General features: G+C 46.6%; 3 protein-coding genes across 3 annotated transcripts; 1 reads left to right on the top strand and 2 right to left on the bottom strand.

Moving 5' to 3' along the window:
- Positions 1-394: 394 nt before the first annotated feature.
- GGS25DRAFT_517545 (uncharacterized protein) lies at positions 395-3,442 on the bottom strand (the record flags this gene model as incomplete). Its single annotated transcript, XM_049263408.1, has 5 exons — positions 395-1,261; positions 1,386-1,627; positions 1,680-2,527; positions 2,591-2,625; positions 2,705-3,442. The coding sequence occupies 5 exons, from the start codon at positions 3,440-3,442 to the stop codon at positions 395-397; spliced, it is 2,730 nt and encodes a 909-aa protein (XP_049122035.1).
- A 4,276-nt stretch (positions 3,443-7,718) lies between these two features.
- GGS25DRAFT_472742 (uncharacterized protein) lies at positions 7,719-11,723 on the bottom strand. Its single transcript, XM_049259479.1, has one exon. The coding sequence runs from the start codon at positions 11,263-11,265 to the stop codon at positions 7,942-7,944; it is 3,324 nt and encodes a 1,107-aa protein (XP_049122034.1). The 5' UTR covers positions 11,266-11,723; the 3' UTR covers positions 7,719-7,941.
- Positions 11,724-14,268: 2,545 nt separating this feature from the next.
- GGS25DRAFT_62097 (putative glyoxal oxidase) lies at positions 14,269-18,348 on the top strand. Its single transcript, XM_049265910.1, has 6 exons — positions 14,269-14,492; positions 14,546-14,670; positions 14,730-14,916; positions 15,012-15,145; positions 15,216-15,280; positions 15,446-18,348. The coding sequence occupies exons 1-6, from the start codon at positions 14,389-14,391 to the stop codon at positions 18,260-18,262; spliced, it is 3,432 nt and encodes a 1,143-aa protein (XP_049122033.1). The 5' UTR covers positions 14,269-14,388; the 3' UTR covers positions 18,263-18,348.
- Positions 18,349-20,210: the final 1,862 nt, after the last annotated feature.

Genomic DNA, 20,210 nt, shown 5'->3' with positions numbered 1-20,210 from the left:
AGTGAACTCCTCAAACCACTTCACATCCTTTCCCTTTTGAGATATCCCCCCTCTCCCTGTAGTCCCTCCTAATGTACACGTATTTTCCTTCCATAGATGCATTAAATCAGAGCCCCGCCGGGAGTCTGACCATCAGAAACACCGTACTCCTCATTATTACATCGCAACGCCACGTGACAGCAAATATCTAGTCCCCGTCCCCGCCTCCCCATCCACGTATGAGAATTATGCATTATTTAGGAAGGAAAAAAATTACAAAGAGGGAAGTTGATCGAGGGGTAAAATGGCCGCCGCACAAGGGCAGGGCTGAGCCCTGTGAGACATAGGATAGGATAGGATAGGATAGGACGAGATAGGGTATCGCGTATCTAATCGTATCCGGCCATTAATTAGTTCATCGAGGGCGAGGTGAAAGTGCGCCTTCGCCATTATTAGCATTCGGGTGCTGGTGTGGGTTTGCGAGGTAGTTTCGTGGAAATAGCATCGGTGCCTCGTGGTTCGGCGGCATCGGAACCTGTTGATTAGGTGGCATTGGAGCCTGTTGGTTCGGTCCCAAGGGAAAGGGACCCCTGGCGAGAGGTTCCGGCGCCACGTTAGGCCTTACATCTAGCCCCATACGACGGTAGAACATATCAACCAGCGGTGGGAGCTGATCGCCTGCCTGGCCGCCTGCCTGGCCGCCTGCCTGGTCACCTGCTTGGTTGTATGCCCCATCGCCCGCCCCTTGGGGCACCATTACTTCCTCCCTACGGCGCGCCAGATATTCCTCCCTATAGCGCGCCATGTCGTCCTCCCAATCCATATCGATCAAAGGTCGTTGTCGTTCCTGCAATTCGGCTAGGGCTTGTAATCGCACCCTAGCATTCATGGCAGCTGCTAATGGAGGTATGTCAGCGTTCCTGGCCACAAATCCTTGCCACTCTACTGCAGGAGGGGGCCTAGGTACTGCTTCTATTTGTAGAGGACGCACGTTTCCCCCTCCAAGCGCTTGCATGTAATGCGCTGGTATATGAACGTCTCTCGGCAAAAATTCTATTTGAGGGATACCAACCTGATCATTGTCGAGATTATGGGGAGGAGGGTTGGCCTCAGCATTTCGCATAGCCTCAAGTTCTCTAGCTTCAGCCTCTCTCTCTTCAGCCTGTCTACGAGCCTCTTGAGCATCGGGGTGAAAAGGTCGACGTCGCAGTTCCTTCTCCTTACGTGCACGCTCATCTTGCTCAACGCCCTCTGACACTTTGATCTTTAGGGCATCCTTTGTCTGTGTTACAGGTATCGGACATTAGTTTTTATTGGCCAGTGACTCTTTTGGAGCGAATAGTAGAAATTGCCGTTGAAGGCAGTTTTGGGGGGTGGGTAGGAAAGATGTAGAAGAGACAACTTACTAGATCTGGATGCTCCTTTGCCGCCTTTTCCAGTGCTTCTTTTTCGGCGAGTTCCACCTCTTCTTGGTGCCGCTTTTCAGTGCTATCAAATAGGGGGCACCTGCCAACCCTGCCACCTCGTCTGAGATCGTTAAAGTGATCGTAGCTGTTGATAGTCTTACGGCAGACGTAGCATTGCAAGGTGCCACAAACACCACAGTAGATCTTGTTACAGCCGTCCATCTTCAGATACGGCTGTCGGCCTGTACTCGATGTTAACAATAAATTCTAGAGCTACACGTTCTAATCACTTACAGTTGTTGCATTTGCGAATCAATGCATTAGTCATCGCCTCCTCAAGGGCATGCCGAGCATGGATACCACGATCAGCCGCTGCTTCTTCACAGCTCTTCGGTATATGAGTCTCCTTTTGGCAAAGGCGGCAACTAACTTTCTCACAGCCCTTCCTGACACAGCGGAACTCTCTATCCTCCTCGACAGGCGGGCACTCAGCCGCGAAAGGGCAGAATGGACAGGCAACGAGGTTTGCGATACCAGCCTCTCGTAATACGTATTGTTGCTCAATCCGATCCAAGGCTATACGTAATTTCTTGTGGAGGAATAGCCTTTTCTGATCTGGAGAAAACCCGGCCGAGCATCCATCCACAGACATACAGGTCAATACATGCTTAGACATGCCGATGTTCGTTTCTGCCTGCAAGCGCATGCAGCCACGACAGAACCAATGAATGGTATCACCATTGCACTGAATCATTCGATTGAGCGCGAATTCTTCGAAGCAGCACCCGCATTCTTCCGTCTGACCGATTGACTTCGCGTGAGAGAAGTTCTTCGCTTCTTCGGCTTCCTTTTTGGCTTTGTCCTTAAGAGTACTCTTGTGGATACTCGCCACGTTCCTCGCGGCTTCACACTCGAGCAAAGCGGCTTGTTCTTCTGCACTGTATTGCGCCATGTCAATTGTATGCCATCTATAGTGGGCGATTTCATCGCGGAATGTTGACGCATATTTTTTCTTTTGCCACGGGGGATTGCTGTCATCCCAATTACGAATTGCTTCGTCGATAGCCACATAGGTCTCGAAAAGAGAACCTCTATTACCTTTGAGCAGCCGACGAACTGTCGCTATCGGCACGTAGGGGAAACTAATAAATATCAATACCAACTAACCACATAAAAAGGGGGGTAAGGGGAATATCGCAACGCACTGTGATAATGTTAGCTTCAGCAAAGACAAGGAGAACTGGTATGGTGCTAAGGGGATGAGGGGATGAGGGGATGGGAGCATGTTGCGCTTAGACGACGTGATGCTGAGTACGTACCTCTGAAGACAGACAGGCTTCCGCTATCTTGATATACCCTCGGGTGCTGGCTGTTGTTTTGAAATAGTTAGGCTCGTTGACCTTCTTTCTAAACTTCTCTTCGGTTTCTTTTAGGCTCCTCTCGTCTCTCTTGACCTTATTTTCAAAGTCATTGTCAACGTCGGCATCACAATTCTCGTCATCGCTATCTTCACTTGCTGCCCTCTTACGTTTCAGGGGGTTGTCTTGTGGTTGAACAGGGTAGGGTTGACCATTGTCTTGAAGATCAAGAATCTCGCGAATAGTAGCATCGGTGTCGTAACAAAACCTAGCAGAGATCTCTTCGAGATAATCAAGACATATATCGGGAAATACGGCCTTGACACCATCTTTGCATAGGTTTTGGGCAATTTGCGGCACAAGCATATGTCCTTTAGTACTGGAAGTGTCACCCTCATCATCTTCTTCATGCCCACCGTCCTCGATTGCGATTGCATCTGGGTTGTCTAAATCGTCGTCATGCTGTGGGAAGGGATCCTGATTTTTCGAGGCTCCCATAGCTGCGTAAATAGGGCCGGGTGGCCTTTTTGACTTTTGTAAATCTTGTGACTTTCGTGACAGCAGAGGCTGTGTAAAAGGCTGTGCGAGATGTTGCACAAGGGGTTTCTTATCAAGAGCACTGTGCGGCTTAGATCTGCGACGAAGAGATCCCAACTTTAAATGGCCGCAGAGAAAGGCCTTTGAGGATGCTTGACCCATGTGGATTAGCTTTTAAAGGAAGCGGAAGAGGATGGAATGTGAAATATTAAAGACAAACGCAAGTGCAAGTTGGGGAAGATTGAGGATATTGTAGAAGTTGAGGATAATGCCCGTTAACGTAGAAGGAACCCTTATGTAAGGAATACAGTACTACTGGCAGGGCATGTATGTATGTAGGACGAAAAACAAAAACAAAAATAAAAACAGAAATAAAAATAAAAATAAAAATAAAAATAAAAATAAAAGCTGGATCAGCTGGATCAGCTGCCAGGCGAGGCAGTTTATAACTTAAAAAACGGAAAAGAAAGGGAAGGAAGGAGATATCAGGTAGGGAGTATGTACCACTTAGTACATGCAGGTGCATATACATGTAGGAGGAAGGCGGGGGAACCAGTACATAGTAATGGCTGCTGCAAATACATGTATGCTAGGAAGTACTGTGTAAGTGCAGCTCCATGGCCTCGGACCGTATACTAGTACCGGATGAATGAACAGCACTGAGGAATCGAAAAACAAAGTGCCTCTAGAATGTCTAAAAAGGTATGTTGGGACCCAAGTCCGCGTAAGTAACGTACCTGGTGCTTTGATCTGGTTTCGACTTATCGAAAATGTACTGAAGATATGTACAGCTCGGAAAGCGATGCTAGCTAGATGACAACCAGAAGATTGTCGAGGTGAAAATAAAGCTGAGGGTTTCCAAGTCGAAGTAGAAAGTCAGCAATGAATAATGATTGATGGCGGTTGAAAAGAATAAATTCCCTCTTGGGTAATTGAAAAATCTAAGTTCTATTCATAAAGGTCGCTGCCCATTCATTTCTAAATAACAGCAATATTAGACTAAGTACCTATATAACGTGTTTGTCGCCTGAGGCGCCAGGCGGCAAGAATATCTGCCTACAATATAAGGCATTCCTTCCCGCTGACTCTATACTATGTATGAGTATAAATTACTTATCTAAGGTGAAGCAGGTAAGAAAAAAAAAAGGCCGTGCAAACAGCCCGTCAAGCACTCACAGTGTGAAGTCTTACTTGTTTTAAATAGTCTTGATGTGCTTGATATCCTTTGGGTTTGGGGTATCCTGGATACTTCGGTGCCGTCGTACGAACCAACTCAGACTGACTTGGAAAAGTGAGGCACCGTGCGGCGACAGAACTTGCAAATAGTGGGTGGTCCAACGTGGAAGTCACGGGTAACCTACTGAAGGTAAGTAAATAGTATGAAGTAAATAGTATGATCAAAGTGAACTCGATAATCTCAAAGCTATTGATCCATACATACTGGCATGCCTATCAACTTAGATAGGTATTTAGGTAAATGTGGGATATAATAGGAACTCGATTGCCATGCTGTAGGTAGTTATGGCTTGCGATAGTTGCATTCTAAACTACCTAGTAACGCACTATGCACTACGTAAGTAAGAAGTTGTCTAGCTGGATAAGCACCTACAAACGCAGTTAGTAAAAAGGCGCATTGACGAAATTGAAACTGAGAGAGCCAAGCACATGAATACTTTTCATGACATGGGTGAAGACCCGTATAATAATATATGGTGTTCTCTAGGGGAAGACGTGAAGTGAGGCTCAAAAGGATTTGAAGAAGTAGTTATAGGTGTCCTAACTTTGGAAGCTGTCCGTTTGTTCACAGTTGGTATACCTACATCTATTTTTATACGAGAACCTAGACCGAGTAGGTACCTATGTATGTAGTAGGTGTGTAATCCTACGCGTGAATTTAAAAGCCCAACACGACCTTTTGCTTTTTATTGTATCTATTTTCTTTTCTTTCGATCGAGATGAATTTCATATTCCCAACTTGAAGATTTCACCCAGGCAGCCAGGCAGGTATGAATGTTCGTATGTATGTAGCAGCTATGTCGTCTCTACATAGTGAGTCGGGCGGTTATTATAACTTCAAATGTTTCGATGTTGATAACGTAACAAGCCCAGATGCATGTGTCTAAGGTTAAGGGAGAGCAAATGTGGAAAGGAAACGTTGATTTAGCCTCTCGATGTTCCACTACTAACTGGACTCCGATGGAGGCATGTACATATATGCATGTATTGTAGATAGAAGTAGCTAAGTACACACCGTTGACAGCTGGGAGACCCCTGGATGCTTCCATTTCCCGAACCTCTGGGCCAAACGTAGCGTAGCAGAGAAACCTAAAACACGTGCTGACATTAGGGTTGCGTAAAATGCGCATTATAAAGTAAAGTGCGCGTTTAATTCATAACCCCTGTAAAATGCGTTTAATTCAGTATTATACTCAAGGTGGGGCACGTGACCACCCTAACCTAATACACTTAGTATATAGCACTCTTCCAAACTCACTCGCAAACACTGTTCTATGGATATACACAATTCAGCTAGATCTCTCAAAAGGCATATCGTCAATCTCTTAAGGCCCAATGCCAAAGCCATTTTAATAAGTGGTCTTCCATTTAATTCTTACGGATTTACCGCTTTTATTAAAGCGGTTTAACTACTCAATCCATTATATACGCCATTAAAGAAAAACGTTATTCGCAACCGTTAAGGAATGACGAGATACCTGTAAAATTATGTAATCTCACCAAATTTTGGTGCATATTTTTTTCTACTTAAGTATATCCCCACTTTTCAATTTCGGACCCACCGCATTTTACTTTAAAGTGCGGAATAAAACTTGAATTATACCCGTATAATTCAAGTTGAATTAAACTCTGCGCAACCCTAGCTGACATGGGTTCATCTTGCAGGGTTGTACTACATGTACCGACCAGTCTACGAAGGCTGTGGCCAAAAGTTTAGACCAAGATATACCTCAGCCCCACAGTTCCTCCACTTTTCTACCACTGTAGGAAATATCATCGCCAACATACCTACCTACCTATAAAGCCTTATAAGTTTATCTAATAAATATTAAATACATCATTACGTTATTTAATTAGTTTATTTAATAATAGAAATTTTTGTAATTTTTTTCTTTATTAAATTAATGTAAGTATTTATATAATAATCTAAGGTTGTTGACAGGCTCGTCTGTCAATTGTTTAGGACTGAAGGCTTTAAGTTTATAACACACTATAGCGTTTAAGTGTGCTATAAGGTGCTATATTTTTAAGGGTTGTGGGGGACTTGACGTTAAATGTATACCTATTATTGGTAGAAGCCCGAAAAAGAGTGGCGCACTGTGGGGCTGAGGTATATCTTGGTCTAAACTTTTGGCCACAACCTTCGTACACTAACTAGTTACTAGTTAGAACCATTGAACCAAAGAACGATCACGATAGTTACGAGGATGTACATGAACCCAAGTGCCCCCCTGTTGATCACCTCAAACTCCCCCCATTTTGGGCCGACGACTATACCTCATTCGGACAGGCACTTGGGCTCAACTGCTTTTTTAGGCACTTGGGTTCAACTTTTTATCTCTTAAGGTTTATTTTTTCAAAAACGAAAAATTCATAATTAATTATTAATTAATTATAAACATAACTTTAAAAAATAATCTCATAATTATTATTAAGTTTAATATTTTATATATTTTAATTTTAAATTAATTAACTATTAATTAATTTTTAATCGATTATTAATCAATTCTTAATCAATTCTTATTTAATTATTAATTAATTAAAAATCAATTGCTATCGGAGGCTTATCCGCACCCTAGTACATAGCGCTGGTCCGGGCTCTCCAGCTAGCCTCTAACATACTATCCTTAATAACTTTTCTTTCAATGGATGCATCTTGATGCAACCGGTATCATTAGAACCGCCTCAATTAGCACTTCCAAATGATATATGTTTCAAAGAAATGCGACGGGTGGTTGCGAAGTTATTCGGGGTTGAATGAAGTAAGCACTTTTAACGCTAGCCGAGGGCCATCACGTGATCAAGGTACCGATTACAGATGTATTTTTTTTCAGGTGCTTCTTAATCTTTAAATTCAAATAACTTCAGATTCAGATATCGCATTAATCTGAAACATATATTGTTTGGAAGCTCTAATTGAGGCGATTCCAATGATATAGGATGCACTAAAGCGGCAGCTTGGGCTGATTGAAGGTTTGAAGCTTGGGCTTTTTGCAGCCCGTTTTCTTTGTACCTGGGTGCAAAGGCAAAACTCAAAAAAATAAGACTCGAAAGTTCAAATAATCAGGTGGGCCCCTGTAAAGCATGTGGCCAATTACAGCCCGCTAAATTCCGGATTTTCGTGTGACCGAGCCCCATTCTACGTGGGCTTTATAGCGGGACACTAGGCCTAAAATGGGGGGAGTTTGAGGTGATCTACAGGGGGGCACTTGGGTTCATCTACCTCCTGGATAGTTACAACTTACAGGCATGTAAATAATTACATACCTAGGGTACAGACTGTACAGTACCTACTAGTTATGTACCTACTTCTATAACAAATATCATCTGATAATCTAATAGTTATCCCAGCTATGCTTAACACCTAAATCACAAATGCCACTGTTAGGCTCGACGCAAATGCAAATCGATGTCTTTGTTCCAAATTACTCATCAGGCTTCTTTTCCACTTCATCTAATTCCTCCGCAGCTGCCTCCCAATCGTCCGCGACATCTTCCGAAACAAGTTTTACCACTTTCTTCGGTTCTTTTCTCAGAGCAACGAACTTGCTACGTAGTGGCGCTGACTGCTGCCCTGTCGATGTCCCAGACGGCTTCGGTCGAGCAGCCGATCGTCCAACCACTGCATTCCAACCCCCGTCGCTTTGGGTGGTTTCTCTCCGCAGCACATTCAATGACTCGTCGACGTGGCATAGGGAAACACTGGCAGCCAGGCCCAACTTTTGAACCTTTTGCGATATGGCGGGCTTTAGGGATGTCAGATTGGCTTCCAATGTTTGCACCCGCCACGTGCCAATCCCCTTGATGACCACTTCATCCGAAGGCAAAAAGCTGGTTTGGAATTTTACGTCAGGATACGCAGCATACTCCTGCGCGAAATGGGAATCCAATTCGTCAACGGTTAATCCAAAAAGTGGCGTTGTCAAAAGCAACGCGTTATAAGGCTTCACTAAAGCGCCATCGCCGCTTGACGGTACTGATTGCATAGATTGGGTTGGTTGTGCCTGCGCCCTGGTGCTTATGCACTGGGAGAGGGTCTTCGTTGGTGCTGATATGAAGCGTGGGGTTTTGAAGAAGCAGACGTGACGGTGAGGTTCTGGATCGGCACTTTCGCTATCAAATCCATAGTCCTCGGCTAACGAATGAAGAAACGCCCGTTGATGAGACCTCATTGGCTTAAATCTCAACAACTTTTGTGTTGGGTCTGCGGCGAAGAGCCGGCACTCTCGTTCACGTTGTTGCGCGAATTCAGGATTATCCCTGTAGAGTTCGAGAGTCGTGCTGGAGTAGGGTATCTGGTCATTCGTGTGGGCTTGCGGGTCAATGTTGAGCGCTTCAGCTAAACGAGCATTCCGCTGTAGACGGAGACATTCATCGTCACATTTCAGCGTTTTCCGCTGCGGTGACGGGTTAGCCGAGGTAAACATACATCGTACCTCCTGTTTCTTGCGTTGACACTCGCAAGTAACTATTGCCTTTGCCTGGCAAGGCTTATCCTCTTTGCAAGGATATGGGGCATGACACTGTTCGACATCTGCATGACCACAAGCCCTGATCTTGCCACAGCGCTGCTTGCATCTAGAGCCCGCCATTCCAGCATCTTCACATTCACCTCGTGGGTGACAAGTTTTTCCACACGTGTGGGTACCGCACTTGAGCTTCCGGCCGCAAGGCAATCCACAGTGTGGTGTTTCGAACCAGCAAGGCTGGTTTTTAAGCATCTTCTTACCGCAGACACACTGCTTCTCGACTAAAAATGGGCACTTTGGGCACGGTTCTTCGTCTAGATGGCAATTGTGCAATACTTGAGAATGACCGCATGGTCGAGGCCTCGTGCAGTTGGAGCGACATTCCGGAGGTCGAGTACCGCAGGGTTGCGGCGGTTGAAGGATTGTTCGACCACAGTTACAACTGATTTCCTCGAATATGGCTTCAGGACAAGAACGACAGGGTCCCTTATGGCAAAGCTGCTGACATTGATGTCTTTTGCATTTTAGATCCCGCCCACATGTGCGAGTGCAAATATGTTCTGCCTCTATCTCGTCGTTCGCGTAGCTAGAATTTCTATTCTTCCGCTTTGCCGCCACTCGCTCCATCGCTTTCTTTTCCCCTGAGCAGCAACGTTCGCCATGCTCATGCCTCCCACAGTTAAGCTGGGCACGGCAAATCTTCATGCATTCAGGTACGTGAATTATGCCTTGATGGCAGACCGAATTCGTCTTTGTCCGGCCACATCTGCAGCTGATTTCCATCTTCTGGGTGCACGGTGAACATGAACCCGAATGGCAGGTGTCCTGGCAAAAATGCCCGCACGGAAATGGCTTGTTGCATATTTTCTTGCAATTTGGAATGGGGTCCTCGCAGCTCTGTCTCGGTTGGGTGATGATTTCTTCCAGTGGTGTTTTCCCACAGGGGCAAAAGGGTACCGCATCAGGAGAGAATGGGCAATGGGCCTCATTTTCATCTTGAGGGTGACAGCTCTTTTCACAACGGTGCTTCCCACAATCAAATAGTCTACCGCAGATAGAGTTACACTCAAAAGAGCCCCAGTATTCGCGCTCTGATAAGTCATCGCTCTGGAGAATATCACCTTCCACCTTGACTTGGCCGTAGTTATGAGATATAAACTTATCACCACGTTGCTCGCAAGGAATTTCTTTGAATTGTCGACCGCAGTAGCAAATAGAAAGAACCGGAATCTCACAGCTCCCACAGAGGCCCGAGTGACATTCCTTCTGGCATTCATGTTCTCCGCATGGTAAGATATCTCCACACGGGTCATGGCAGCTCCATCCGTGGGTATAATCAGTCTCGCCGCATCGCTTAGTAGATGTGTGTTTACCGCAGAAGCAGTGCTGGGTTGGTCCCATCTGCAGGCATGGTGGGCAGGGTCCAGCATGGCATTGGAGAGGACAAGGATGCGGACATGTTCCTCTTGGTTTTGAACACGTTTGGCCGCAACTATGAGGGTCAAGCCCAGGTATTGACCTGGGATTGATTTCCTTCCCACACCAGCAATGATAGGTAGTAGGCTCGTCCGTCAGCGGAGAGTTACATCCTGGGCATCGCCAGTTAGTTGGCAGCTGCTCTGCATTATCTATCCGGGTAGAGTACCACTTCTTAACACAGGTGGTGTGAGTTACGGTCCAGCAAATAGAACAAGACCAGATTTTTGAATTTCGTAGCACTTCGTTTGTGCAAATCACACATTCGTACTGTGCATTGTTGATGTCTTCATGAATTCTGGTTGAGATGTCCTCGGCAGTAGACTTGGAGGGTTTCCGACGGGCATTGCTTTTGGCTTGCTGTTTTGTGGGAGGGTTGCTATTGGATACGACTATTGGCTGACCAGGCGTAAAATTCGGTGCTGTGACATTTAGACCTGTTGAGTTCGTAGGAACCGGGACGGGTTCTTCAGTCTCGCCGTTCGTTGTAAGATGACCTCCAAAGGCTCGTAGCCCACCTGTTGTTCTCTGACTATTTTCATTGCCTCCACGTCTTGAACCTCTAGCACCTCTTCGCCCTCTGCCACCTCTATTGGCATTGGGGGCTGGCCCTGCCGGAGAGGGGGGGGTGGAATTTGACGCATTTCCGCCTGGCACTTGGCTTCCCTCAGCAACTTGATGGTCACGTGGGGGCTGGTTTCCACGACTTCCGCGGCCTCTGTAAGACCTTCCTCCGCGGGGCTGACGGCCACGAGCTCTTGTTGCCGATCCCGAAGGCGTTCCAGACGCCTGGGAGTCCCCCATAGCTACTCTAATCTAGAGATTGTGGCGAAGGGGGGATGACCAAAATAAATCCAAGATCGCAGACCGAATGAAGCCACGATAGTCCACAAATATTGGCGAGCCACACACCCCTTGAGTGGCAAAATTGGAGATAGGTAAATGAAGGAAAATGGTGTCCGTAAAATTGCGAATGATTGAAGCAACTTGGAAGCTCACGGATAAACCCCTTAGGTTTGTCAAAAATGACTGAAAATTAGTCACGCGGCGTGATGTTGTTTTTGGTGGCGACAATAGTCACTCTGATTAGGCGTAGGTAGTATGATAGATGTTGATAGGTAGAGGTACTACTAGTAGTAGTTCGTCTAAGTATTAGTAATAGTAGGTACAATACCGCAACTGTCAATGCGTACTTGAACAAGATGATTAATCCGTTAAAAGACGGTTGTTCTTTTCCTAACTCTTCTGTCATGCTATGTACTTAGAAACGTTTGTTTCATAAACCATTTGATTGTTTAAAAAGCAACGATTTTAACCTTCATTTGAAAAGAAGAGCTCTGATTGGGTCAAACTTGTAATAAGTGGGGTGTATATTGCTGCTGATTTATCCTGAAAGATGATATATTACGGATCATAGGAATTAACTACACGGTTTATAATTTCACTACAATACAAGGTTTATCGTTTACAACCCACTGTGATGATAACTGATGGGTTACATTTGAATTGACTTGTATACTACCTATCCGTTGATTTTGGATATTTGCAGCTTAAATTAATTATTAGTCTATAACTATCTGGAAGTGTTGATTGTATACCTGGAAGCATGGATCTAAAAGGAATGGTTGTCTTGAAAGTGATTGTTGCCCTTACAGGAATGCCCTTAAGCCAAAAAGACGGTATGTGACTGGTAACGTTATGTGACTCAACTCAAGAAGAAGTTAAGAACATTTGAAGATTTGAAGTACGAACGATGTCATAATTAAGCGCTAATCAAAAGCCTGCAAGCACCTTCCAATTGATGCGGCTCGGAGGGTCAAGACCCTGTAGATCGCAGAGTTTTAGGGCATCCCCAGATTACATAAGCAATCCATCTAAATGATGGCACAAATGATAGCACAAATGATAGCCCTGTAGTTTCCGAACTTCCGAACAAGCGAGAACTTCAGCCTTCGCACAGCTGCATGTGCTGTGGTGATAAATGGTTTCTAACATGCATCACGGCTTCAAACATCATTGACTTATCATGTGTTCAATGCGGCATTGGCTTGACTAAGTTTCTTTCTCGAATTTCAAGGGTCTCAGTGCTCTCGCAAAATGCATTTTACTAGGTAAGACCCCAAATGAGAGCGACAACATGTTGAAAAGTCAAAGGGCAACATAGCGAGCAGCCATTCCCCAACATGATGCAAGCTGATAATCCATAAATTCTCGGCGGTAGCTCGAGCATCATCTACAAACCCACAGGACAGATTTGTTCGAACAATACAGCTCTTAGGTTGTCCTTTGATTGGCTTACTCAAGACGGGAAGGTCCAAAATCGAGATACATACATACATGCAGCCGACCTCGTATAACCACAAGGTTGAATTCAACGAGCCAACCAAAGATTGGAGGCGTTCACGCTCCTCCATTACGCTTACCATCTACTGTATGTTTGCACGACCTGCAACATAGCCTGACCTCTACCGTGGCAACACATCCATACCAAGCTCCATCACGCTCCGAGCTGATGGCTCTCGGGTGGTAGCGGATTCGTCTGCGTTACACAATAAACCGAGCCCGAGATAAGCACAGAAGCATTGTTTTTCTCTTCAACGCCGCGAGAGCGCCAGTATTCGCTATCTCTTTCCGAAATGGCTAGCTACTCTGTGTTGGTCCAGGTAATAAGCCACGCGGTTTTTATCATGCATGATACTTATGCATGTGTCATTTCCACATGAGAGTAAATGCTAAACCTATCTAAAGTGGCTATAATACCTAGTACCGGTAGCTTTGTGTGGCCCTTGAAAAACTTACATGGTATCAGCGGTTCGCGCCGAAGCAAACTATCTAGGTTAACTTAGTAGGTGATACACTGATCTGCTACCAAAAGCCTTATCATTTAAGTTACCGCCGGGCTGGTACTTTGACGTCTTCAAGGTTGAGTTTGGCACAGCTGCACAGCTGCACAGACAACCATCTCATTTAACCATGCGGCGTCAATGCCGATCTACTACATAGTAGGAAATGCATACAATATATACCTACATACCTACATACATATGTATGTGTTTCCGAAGCTGCGACGTACAAGCCGTATGTACCTAAATTCATCCATATATATATCCCAAAGTTGTGATAATTGTTTCTTTACCCCTGTTTACCATTCGTGGTCCCATGCTTTTCTCATCCTTACCCCTGAGCTTCGTATCGAGCACCCTCTCTACACTACTACCCTCCCCGCTATCAGCTAGATCCCGCAAAATTGTTGGACTGGGCTTAAGCTCTACATACTATGTATCTCGCCAAGTGGCTAGGCGAGCGGCCGCTAATGATTAGCTGCTATTCCGAGCTCGATGTCACTTTCTAGATTCGAACTCCTCGTCAGCAGATTCGCGCCGGGGACGAAGTCAAAACTCGAACCCCCACAACGCCAATCATACTGTTCTAGTGAATGCTCGCCTGTAATAGTCGGCACGATATCCCCCAAGGTCCTTTGCATATTCACCCTGTTCCTACCTGCATATGCAATCTATTCACCAAGGGTTCTAGGCCTAGGTAGCTATCTAGCCTTTTTTGAAGGTGTCAAAAAGCATTACCCGTTAGCAAAGTTGGTGTGGGAAAAGCTATCAAGTGATATTTCTATGCGGCTGCAGAATTCTTTCATTCGCCTTGATTGGACCAACCCATGCTGTATACAATGAGGCCAGCCATATCTATCATATCTGGGCAGAATACGCCCTAGCATCGCGTGTTCAAGATAGACAGGTAAGATATGTAAACATATATATACATATATACCTAAGATATTTACCCTCCCACATATATTTGGAAACTTACTTTGGTGTTTCCATCAGCTTAGTTTCTTAAGTTTTAGCTGGACAGCCTATCCTTTGAGTTTGTGAATAGAGTTCTGAGGCTCCCTAAGGGACGAAGCTTGTCGCCATGTGGGCTACTCAGGACGGCTCAGTTCTTGCATTCCTTCCAGCACTGGCCTTGGCCTATAGTTCCTTAGTTTATGGGGCATGGCAATACAGCGGGTGCTATGTGTAAGTGAGAACCATTCCTTAGACTTTGAGCACAAGTTCTGAGTGTCTTCAAGCGATGTTGGCCGGACAATCGACGGTGCTACGACCACTTCTAGCGCCATGACTCTAAACAAATGTATGGAGTTTTGTAACGATAAAGGTTTTGCTTATGCGGGAGCTGAATACCATAACGAGTGCTGTAAGTGTATTTATTTCTGTCTCGTCAGATGTTATACAAACGATACTTACGATGGCTAGATTGCGGGAGCAAGCTTGCTATAAACGCCAGCAAGGCCGATTCGATAGAATGCTCAACGAGTTGCTTGGGAAATACTACAGAAACATGCGGAGGAAGGAACCGGTTAACATTATTCTTTAATCCATCTAACAAAGAGCTTCAACCAAACGTCAAGATACCGAGCTGGACACACATTGGTTGCTACTCGTAAGTCAACCCGTGGCCTGTTGCCTGTATCGATACAATGCTACCAGATTTTATCAACAGCAAGTGAAATAGAATCATAGTTAACATTTTCATAGTGAATCAGCAGTCGGTCAAGGCTTGTCATTTTCTGCCCCCGTTCCCAGCAAATTCGTGGACGCTGCGAGTTGCACGGCTGCATGCCAAGCTGCTGGCTACATTCTAGCAGGCACCAAGTATGGTAGTGAATGTTGTGAGTTGCTGACCTTCTTAGTTTAGTTATGTACTTAGTCAGACATTATCAACTTACTTGTGATACCTAGACTGTGGTAACACTATTAGAACTGGCGCTGCTCCAGTTGAAGACGGTTGCAATACAGCCTGTGAGGTATGTTACATATGTCCTTTTCACATCCTCTTACCTTTATTTCGTAGATGGGTCGGCGCCCCCAGGTCTTTCCTTAAGCTCTAAGCTTACCGGTTGGATTTGGCGACCCAGAAGATGCTTCCCTTGCGATTTGCGATTTGCAACTTCTAACCCAGAATGCCATAGGCGAACGATTCCGAGGCGTGCGGTGGTTCTGGCCACCTGAACGTGTATGATTTCAAGATGAAGTTTGGTTCCAATTCCATCACGGCAGTACTTTCTCCCAGTATTAATTTAGCAGTCGCTATCAGCTCTTCAATCGTCTCCAGCCCCGTGATTTCCAAAAGGGTTGCTCAAGAGCCAACCGCTACCGACACTAGCACAGTCTCCTCCGCATCATCATCTCCTACCTCTCCATCGCAACCTTTGGTTGTAGAAAACTACAACTGGTATGGCTGCCAGACCGAAGCTACTAACTCCCGCGCACTAAGCCTATTTACCTACGCCGATGATGCGATGACGTTAAGTAGTTGCGAAGCATACTGCAGCGACAAGGGCACGACGTACTTCGGCGTTGAGTACGCTCGTGAGTGCTACTGTGGTAACAAGTTCGAGACTGGGTCTGTCAGTGCACCACCAGGCGATTGTAACATGCTTTGCGCTGGAGACCAGAATGAATATTGCGGAAGCGGCAACCGTCTGTCTGTATATATCAAAAATGGCACTGAGGTTTCGACGTCTACCGCGAGTAGTACATCAGGCCCGACGAGCAGCGCCCCAGGCACACCCGTAGTCACGGGATTCCCTGACGGATGGACCGATCAAGGTTGCTGGCAGGATGGCCCTAATGGTCGTATCATGCCGACCTTCCAAGCCCCCGACGACCCCGAGTTGACGCCGCAGACATGTGCACAGGTCTGCTCCAGTAATAACTACACAATTTCGGGCACCGAGTACTACACCCAGTGCTTCTGCAGCAATCTCATCTACAATGGTGGTGTTCAGGGAAATGATACGACGCAATGCTCGACCCCTTGTGGAGGCAATAGCGAAGTAATGTGCGGTGGCGCTGGGTATCTATCTATATACTCGAAGGGCACACCAGAGACTTTCAAGGCCCCTACCCCCAAGAGGGACGTAAATGATACATGGACGTATCAGGGTTGCTACGAAGACAATGTCAATAACGCGCGTACTCTCTTCTGGGCACTTCAGTTCCCTGGAACTATGACACCCGAGCAGTGCTTGGGCAAATGCTCTTCCTTCGGTTACGCTGCTGGTGGTCTAGAGTATGGCGATGAATGCTACTGCGGCGATCCGATAGATGTTGATACCTCGGGTTCCACACAGAGACCAGAGAGTGAGTGCAACGTCGCATGTGCCGGAGATCCTGGCTCTATATGTGGAGGTGGTGCTCGACTTTCAATGTACTACTGGACTGGAAATACTCCGCTTTATGTCTTTCAGTACCCTGAAGGCAACGAAGCGGGCACATACTCCAACTTGGTTGGCGGCGTTGTCACGCCCTTGATGACGATGCAGTCGATTACCGGGAAAGTCACTTTCTTGGAGAAATGGGGAACTGGTGCAGCAAACAGCACAGGCGCTTATGAACTGGATCTCACTCAACTTGACAACTTCGACGCCGCCTGGAGGCCTATGCATGTGAAGACTGACATTTTCTGCTCCGCTGGCCTTATCCTTCCCGACAAGGCCGGGCGACAACTTACTGTGGGCGGGTGGTCTCTAGACTCGACGTACGGTATCCGTTTATACATGCCTGATGGGTCAGACGGTGTGAAGGGAACTAACGACTGGGAAGAAAACGTTAATGAGCTCAAACTTCAGAGAGGGCGCTGGTATCCGTCGGCCATGGTCATGACGAACGGATCGATCCTAGTCGTAGGCGGCGAGATCGGCTCAAACGATAGACCTGAACCCACCCTTGAGATTCTCCCTCAGGTGGGACCCGTCCTTACCATGGACTGGCTTCAGCGTACGGACCCAAACAACTTGTATCCGTTCCTAGCAGTACTACCTGGTCGCGGCATCTTCGTTGCGTACTGGAATGAGGCGAGAATCCTGGACGAAGTTACCTTTGATACGATAAAGACACTTCCTAATATGCCCGGTGCCGTCAACGATGATTTGGGCGGCCGTACATATCCCCTTGAAGGTGCTGCCGTTCTGCTACCTCAATTTGCCCCTTACACAGACCCTCTCGGCATACTCCTTTGCGGTGGTTCCAGCACTGCTCACTCTGCTCTCGATAACTGCGTGTCCATATACCCCGAATCCAACAACCCAACCTGGACACTCGAGCGCATGCCCTCTAAGCGTGTTATGAGTTGCATGGCCCCTCTACCAGATGGCACTTACCTCATAGCCAATGGAGCCCATGAGGGTGTAGCTGGCTTCGGTCTTGCGGACGATCCCAACTATAACGCCCTTCTCTATGACCCATTCAAGCCTGTCGGCTCGCGTATTTCCGTCATGGCCAACACCACCGTCGCACGCCTTTACCACAGCGAAGCTATCACCCTCCTCGATGGCCGTGTTCTCATTACGGGTTCCGATCCCGAAGATGGCAAACACCCTCAGGAGATCCGCGTCGAGGTTTTCACACCTCCATACCTCTATAGTAATAAGAGACGCCCGTCTTTCACCATACAGAACAAGGACTGGGCCTACGATGAATCAGTCCAACTTGAACTGGGCGAGGAGCCTATTGGGCAGATACAAGTGTCACTTCTCGGCGCTGTATCTAGCACCCACGGTAACTCCATGGGCGCGCGTACCTTATTCCCGGACGTGTCGTGCATGGGTACCGTGTGCAGTGTAATGTCGCCCCCCGGAGTCTACATCGCTCCGCCAGGGTGGTATCAGATATTCGTGCTCGAAGACGGCATCCCGGCCATGGGCACTTACGTGCGCATCGGAGGCGACCCGGGCGAGCTGGGCAACTGGCCTCCGGGAGACGACTTCACGCGGCCTGGCATCTAGGTCAGATTGATGGATGGCACGGCTGCAATTACCTAACTAATTTTTCTATCTGATATTTCTCATATACGCATTTAATATTTATTTCTTATTATTCATACCCACTAGACATCTATATAGATAGATAGATAGGTGCCTAGTGAGTAGTCAGTTACGTTGCTTGGAAAAGGGGGGAATGGGATTGGGTCTTTTTGCTGTTGTTGTTGAGCGTGGCTTCATGAATTTACTTTTTATGATTCTTGGCAATAAAGGGGTATTGTTTCTGGCTGCCTACGTATTCTCTCCTCCTTGGCGTGTTATTCTTGTTGAAGCCTGGGAACCGGATCCAGTTGGTGAGATGGATAGGAGGTGCCCAGCTACACCTAGGTAGATTTTAACATCACGTCAGACATGACTTGCTTCCCTACCTACATGCAATCCTTTTTTTGGGATTTTATATCCGTGCCTTGGAGTTTTTGGAGCTTCTTTTCCCCCTTTCTTTTTGGCCCCCGTATCATACGATCTAGGAACAAGTGCTTATGTGCGGATGGTAAGCAATTAAGTTAGTTACAACATATATATGTGTAAGTGGTTGATAACACCGAGCTTGCTTACTTGCGGCGTGATTGCCTGGTATCTTGGAGAGGGGAAACTTAATCGTAGGGAAGGGGTGGCTCACTTGTTTCTTTCTTGGAATAGGGGTAGTAGAGGTGGTTCGGTTGGTACCTCGGTATGTATGGATATGTGTATATGTGAGACGTAAGCTATGGGTTGAGGGTGTGGTGATGAGTGTTCTTGAGGCACAGAAAGACCTAGGTACTAAAGCATTCAATATGGCCAACATGAGTCCTAGGTTGACAGTTTTCGTCATCTACGTTACCTTGGTATGCCCCTATTCTCGGCAACCCCCCGAGAGAGGTGTGTAGGTTAGATAACTACTCGAGCTGAACGGCCAACGGCCATTCGTCTCATGTACAATATGTGCCCAAGTATTCATTTACCTACGTAGAGGCCCAGTGCCATGGGCCCTTCGTTTCCGCAACATACCCTCACGCGCATAAATCTATAACCACGTCATAGGTGCGCCAACATCCTGCACGAAATGAAATGACCCTAGGTACAGCTCATATTCTCAGCTCCCAGTTCGACGATACGACCTACACACCTACCTCACATCTACAATATGTAAAGAAATCAAAAGAGGCGGGTGGGTGGTCATGACCTTTATGTTAGACCACCGTCCCTAGGTATGTAATCATCCCATCTCCAGTACCCCTCTCCCCGTAGGCCTGTCATATCATATCTACGCCGCACTGCGAGATGCCGATCGCTTGATTCCGGCCCCCTCTTACCCCTTGCACCTTGCCACCCTGCCCAAGCGGAGACCAGACACCCAGAACCGGACAGAGAATGGTAGGTTGAAGATTTCCTCACGTCATCAGCCCGGGCACTTGCTACCCCGCCTAGGCGAATTCGGGTCAAATATAGGTACGTATGTATGTATGTACCTGGGTATGCAGATATTAATAATTCGACTCATTAAATATCACGTTGCTCGGGGAAAGACAATAATAAATAAATAAATAGGTGAAGAAAACAACCAACCCCGATCCGATCCTATCCCGAGGACGGCAACAAGACGGCGAAAAGCGGAACGGATAAAAAGTTTCAATTCTTTTTCTTTTTCTTTCCCTTCTTGCTTACCCTTTTCCGTGTTTTCCTGTCGCCGAGTGGCGTCATCTTGTGATCCCCGGGTCTACATACCTACATACCCGGTTCTCATGGTACATACCTATGTATGGGGGTAGGTATGTACGAAATAGGGGGGAAGTGGGGGACGAATTTTTCCCATACTCGGGATCATACCTACCTACCTACCTACACACATAGATAGTTAGATGTACGTGATCTATTATCTGGCCTGCCCTCCACAGCGAACGCCACCATCATCGCACTTCCGCCCCCTCAAAGA

This window comes from Hypoxylon fragiforme (genome assembly GCF_022984875.1).
Source record: "Hypoxylon fragiforme strain CBS 206.31 chromosome Unknown GGS25scaffold_1, whole genome shotgun sequence".
Classification (NCBI taxonomy): Eukaryota; Fungi; Ascomycota; class Sordariomycetes; order Xylariales; family Hypoxylaceae; genus Hypoxylon; species Hypoxylon fragiforme.
This window is presented reverse-complemented; position numbering and strand designations above follow the sequence as displayed.

Coding starts and splice junctions, on each gene's coding strand:
- GGS25DRAFT_62097 (XM_049265910.1), top strand. CDS start 14,389: ATGTGGGCTACTCAGGACGGCTCAGTTCTTGCATTCCTTCCAGCACTG. Junction 14,671..14,729: donor TGAATACCATAACGAGTGCT/GTAAGTGTATTT, acceptor TACGATGGCTAG/ATTGCGGGAGCAAGCTTGCT. Junction 15,281..15,445: donor GTTGCAATACAGCCTGTGAG/GTATGTTACATA, acceptor AGAATGCCATAG/GCGAACGATTCCGAGGCGTG.
- GGS25DRAFT_472742 (XM_049259479.1), bottom strand. CDS start 11,265: ATGGGGGACTCCCAGGCGTCTGGAACGCCTTCGGGATCGGCAACAAGA.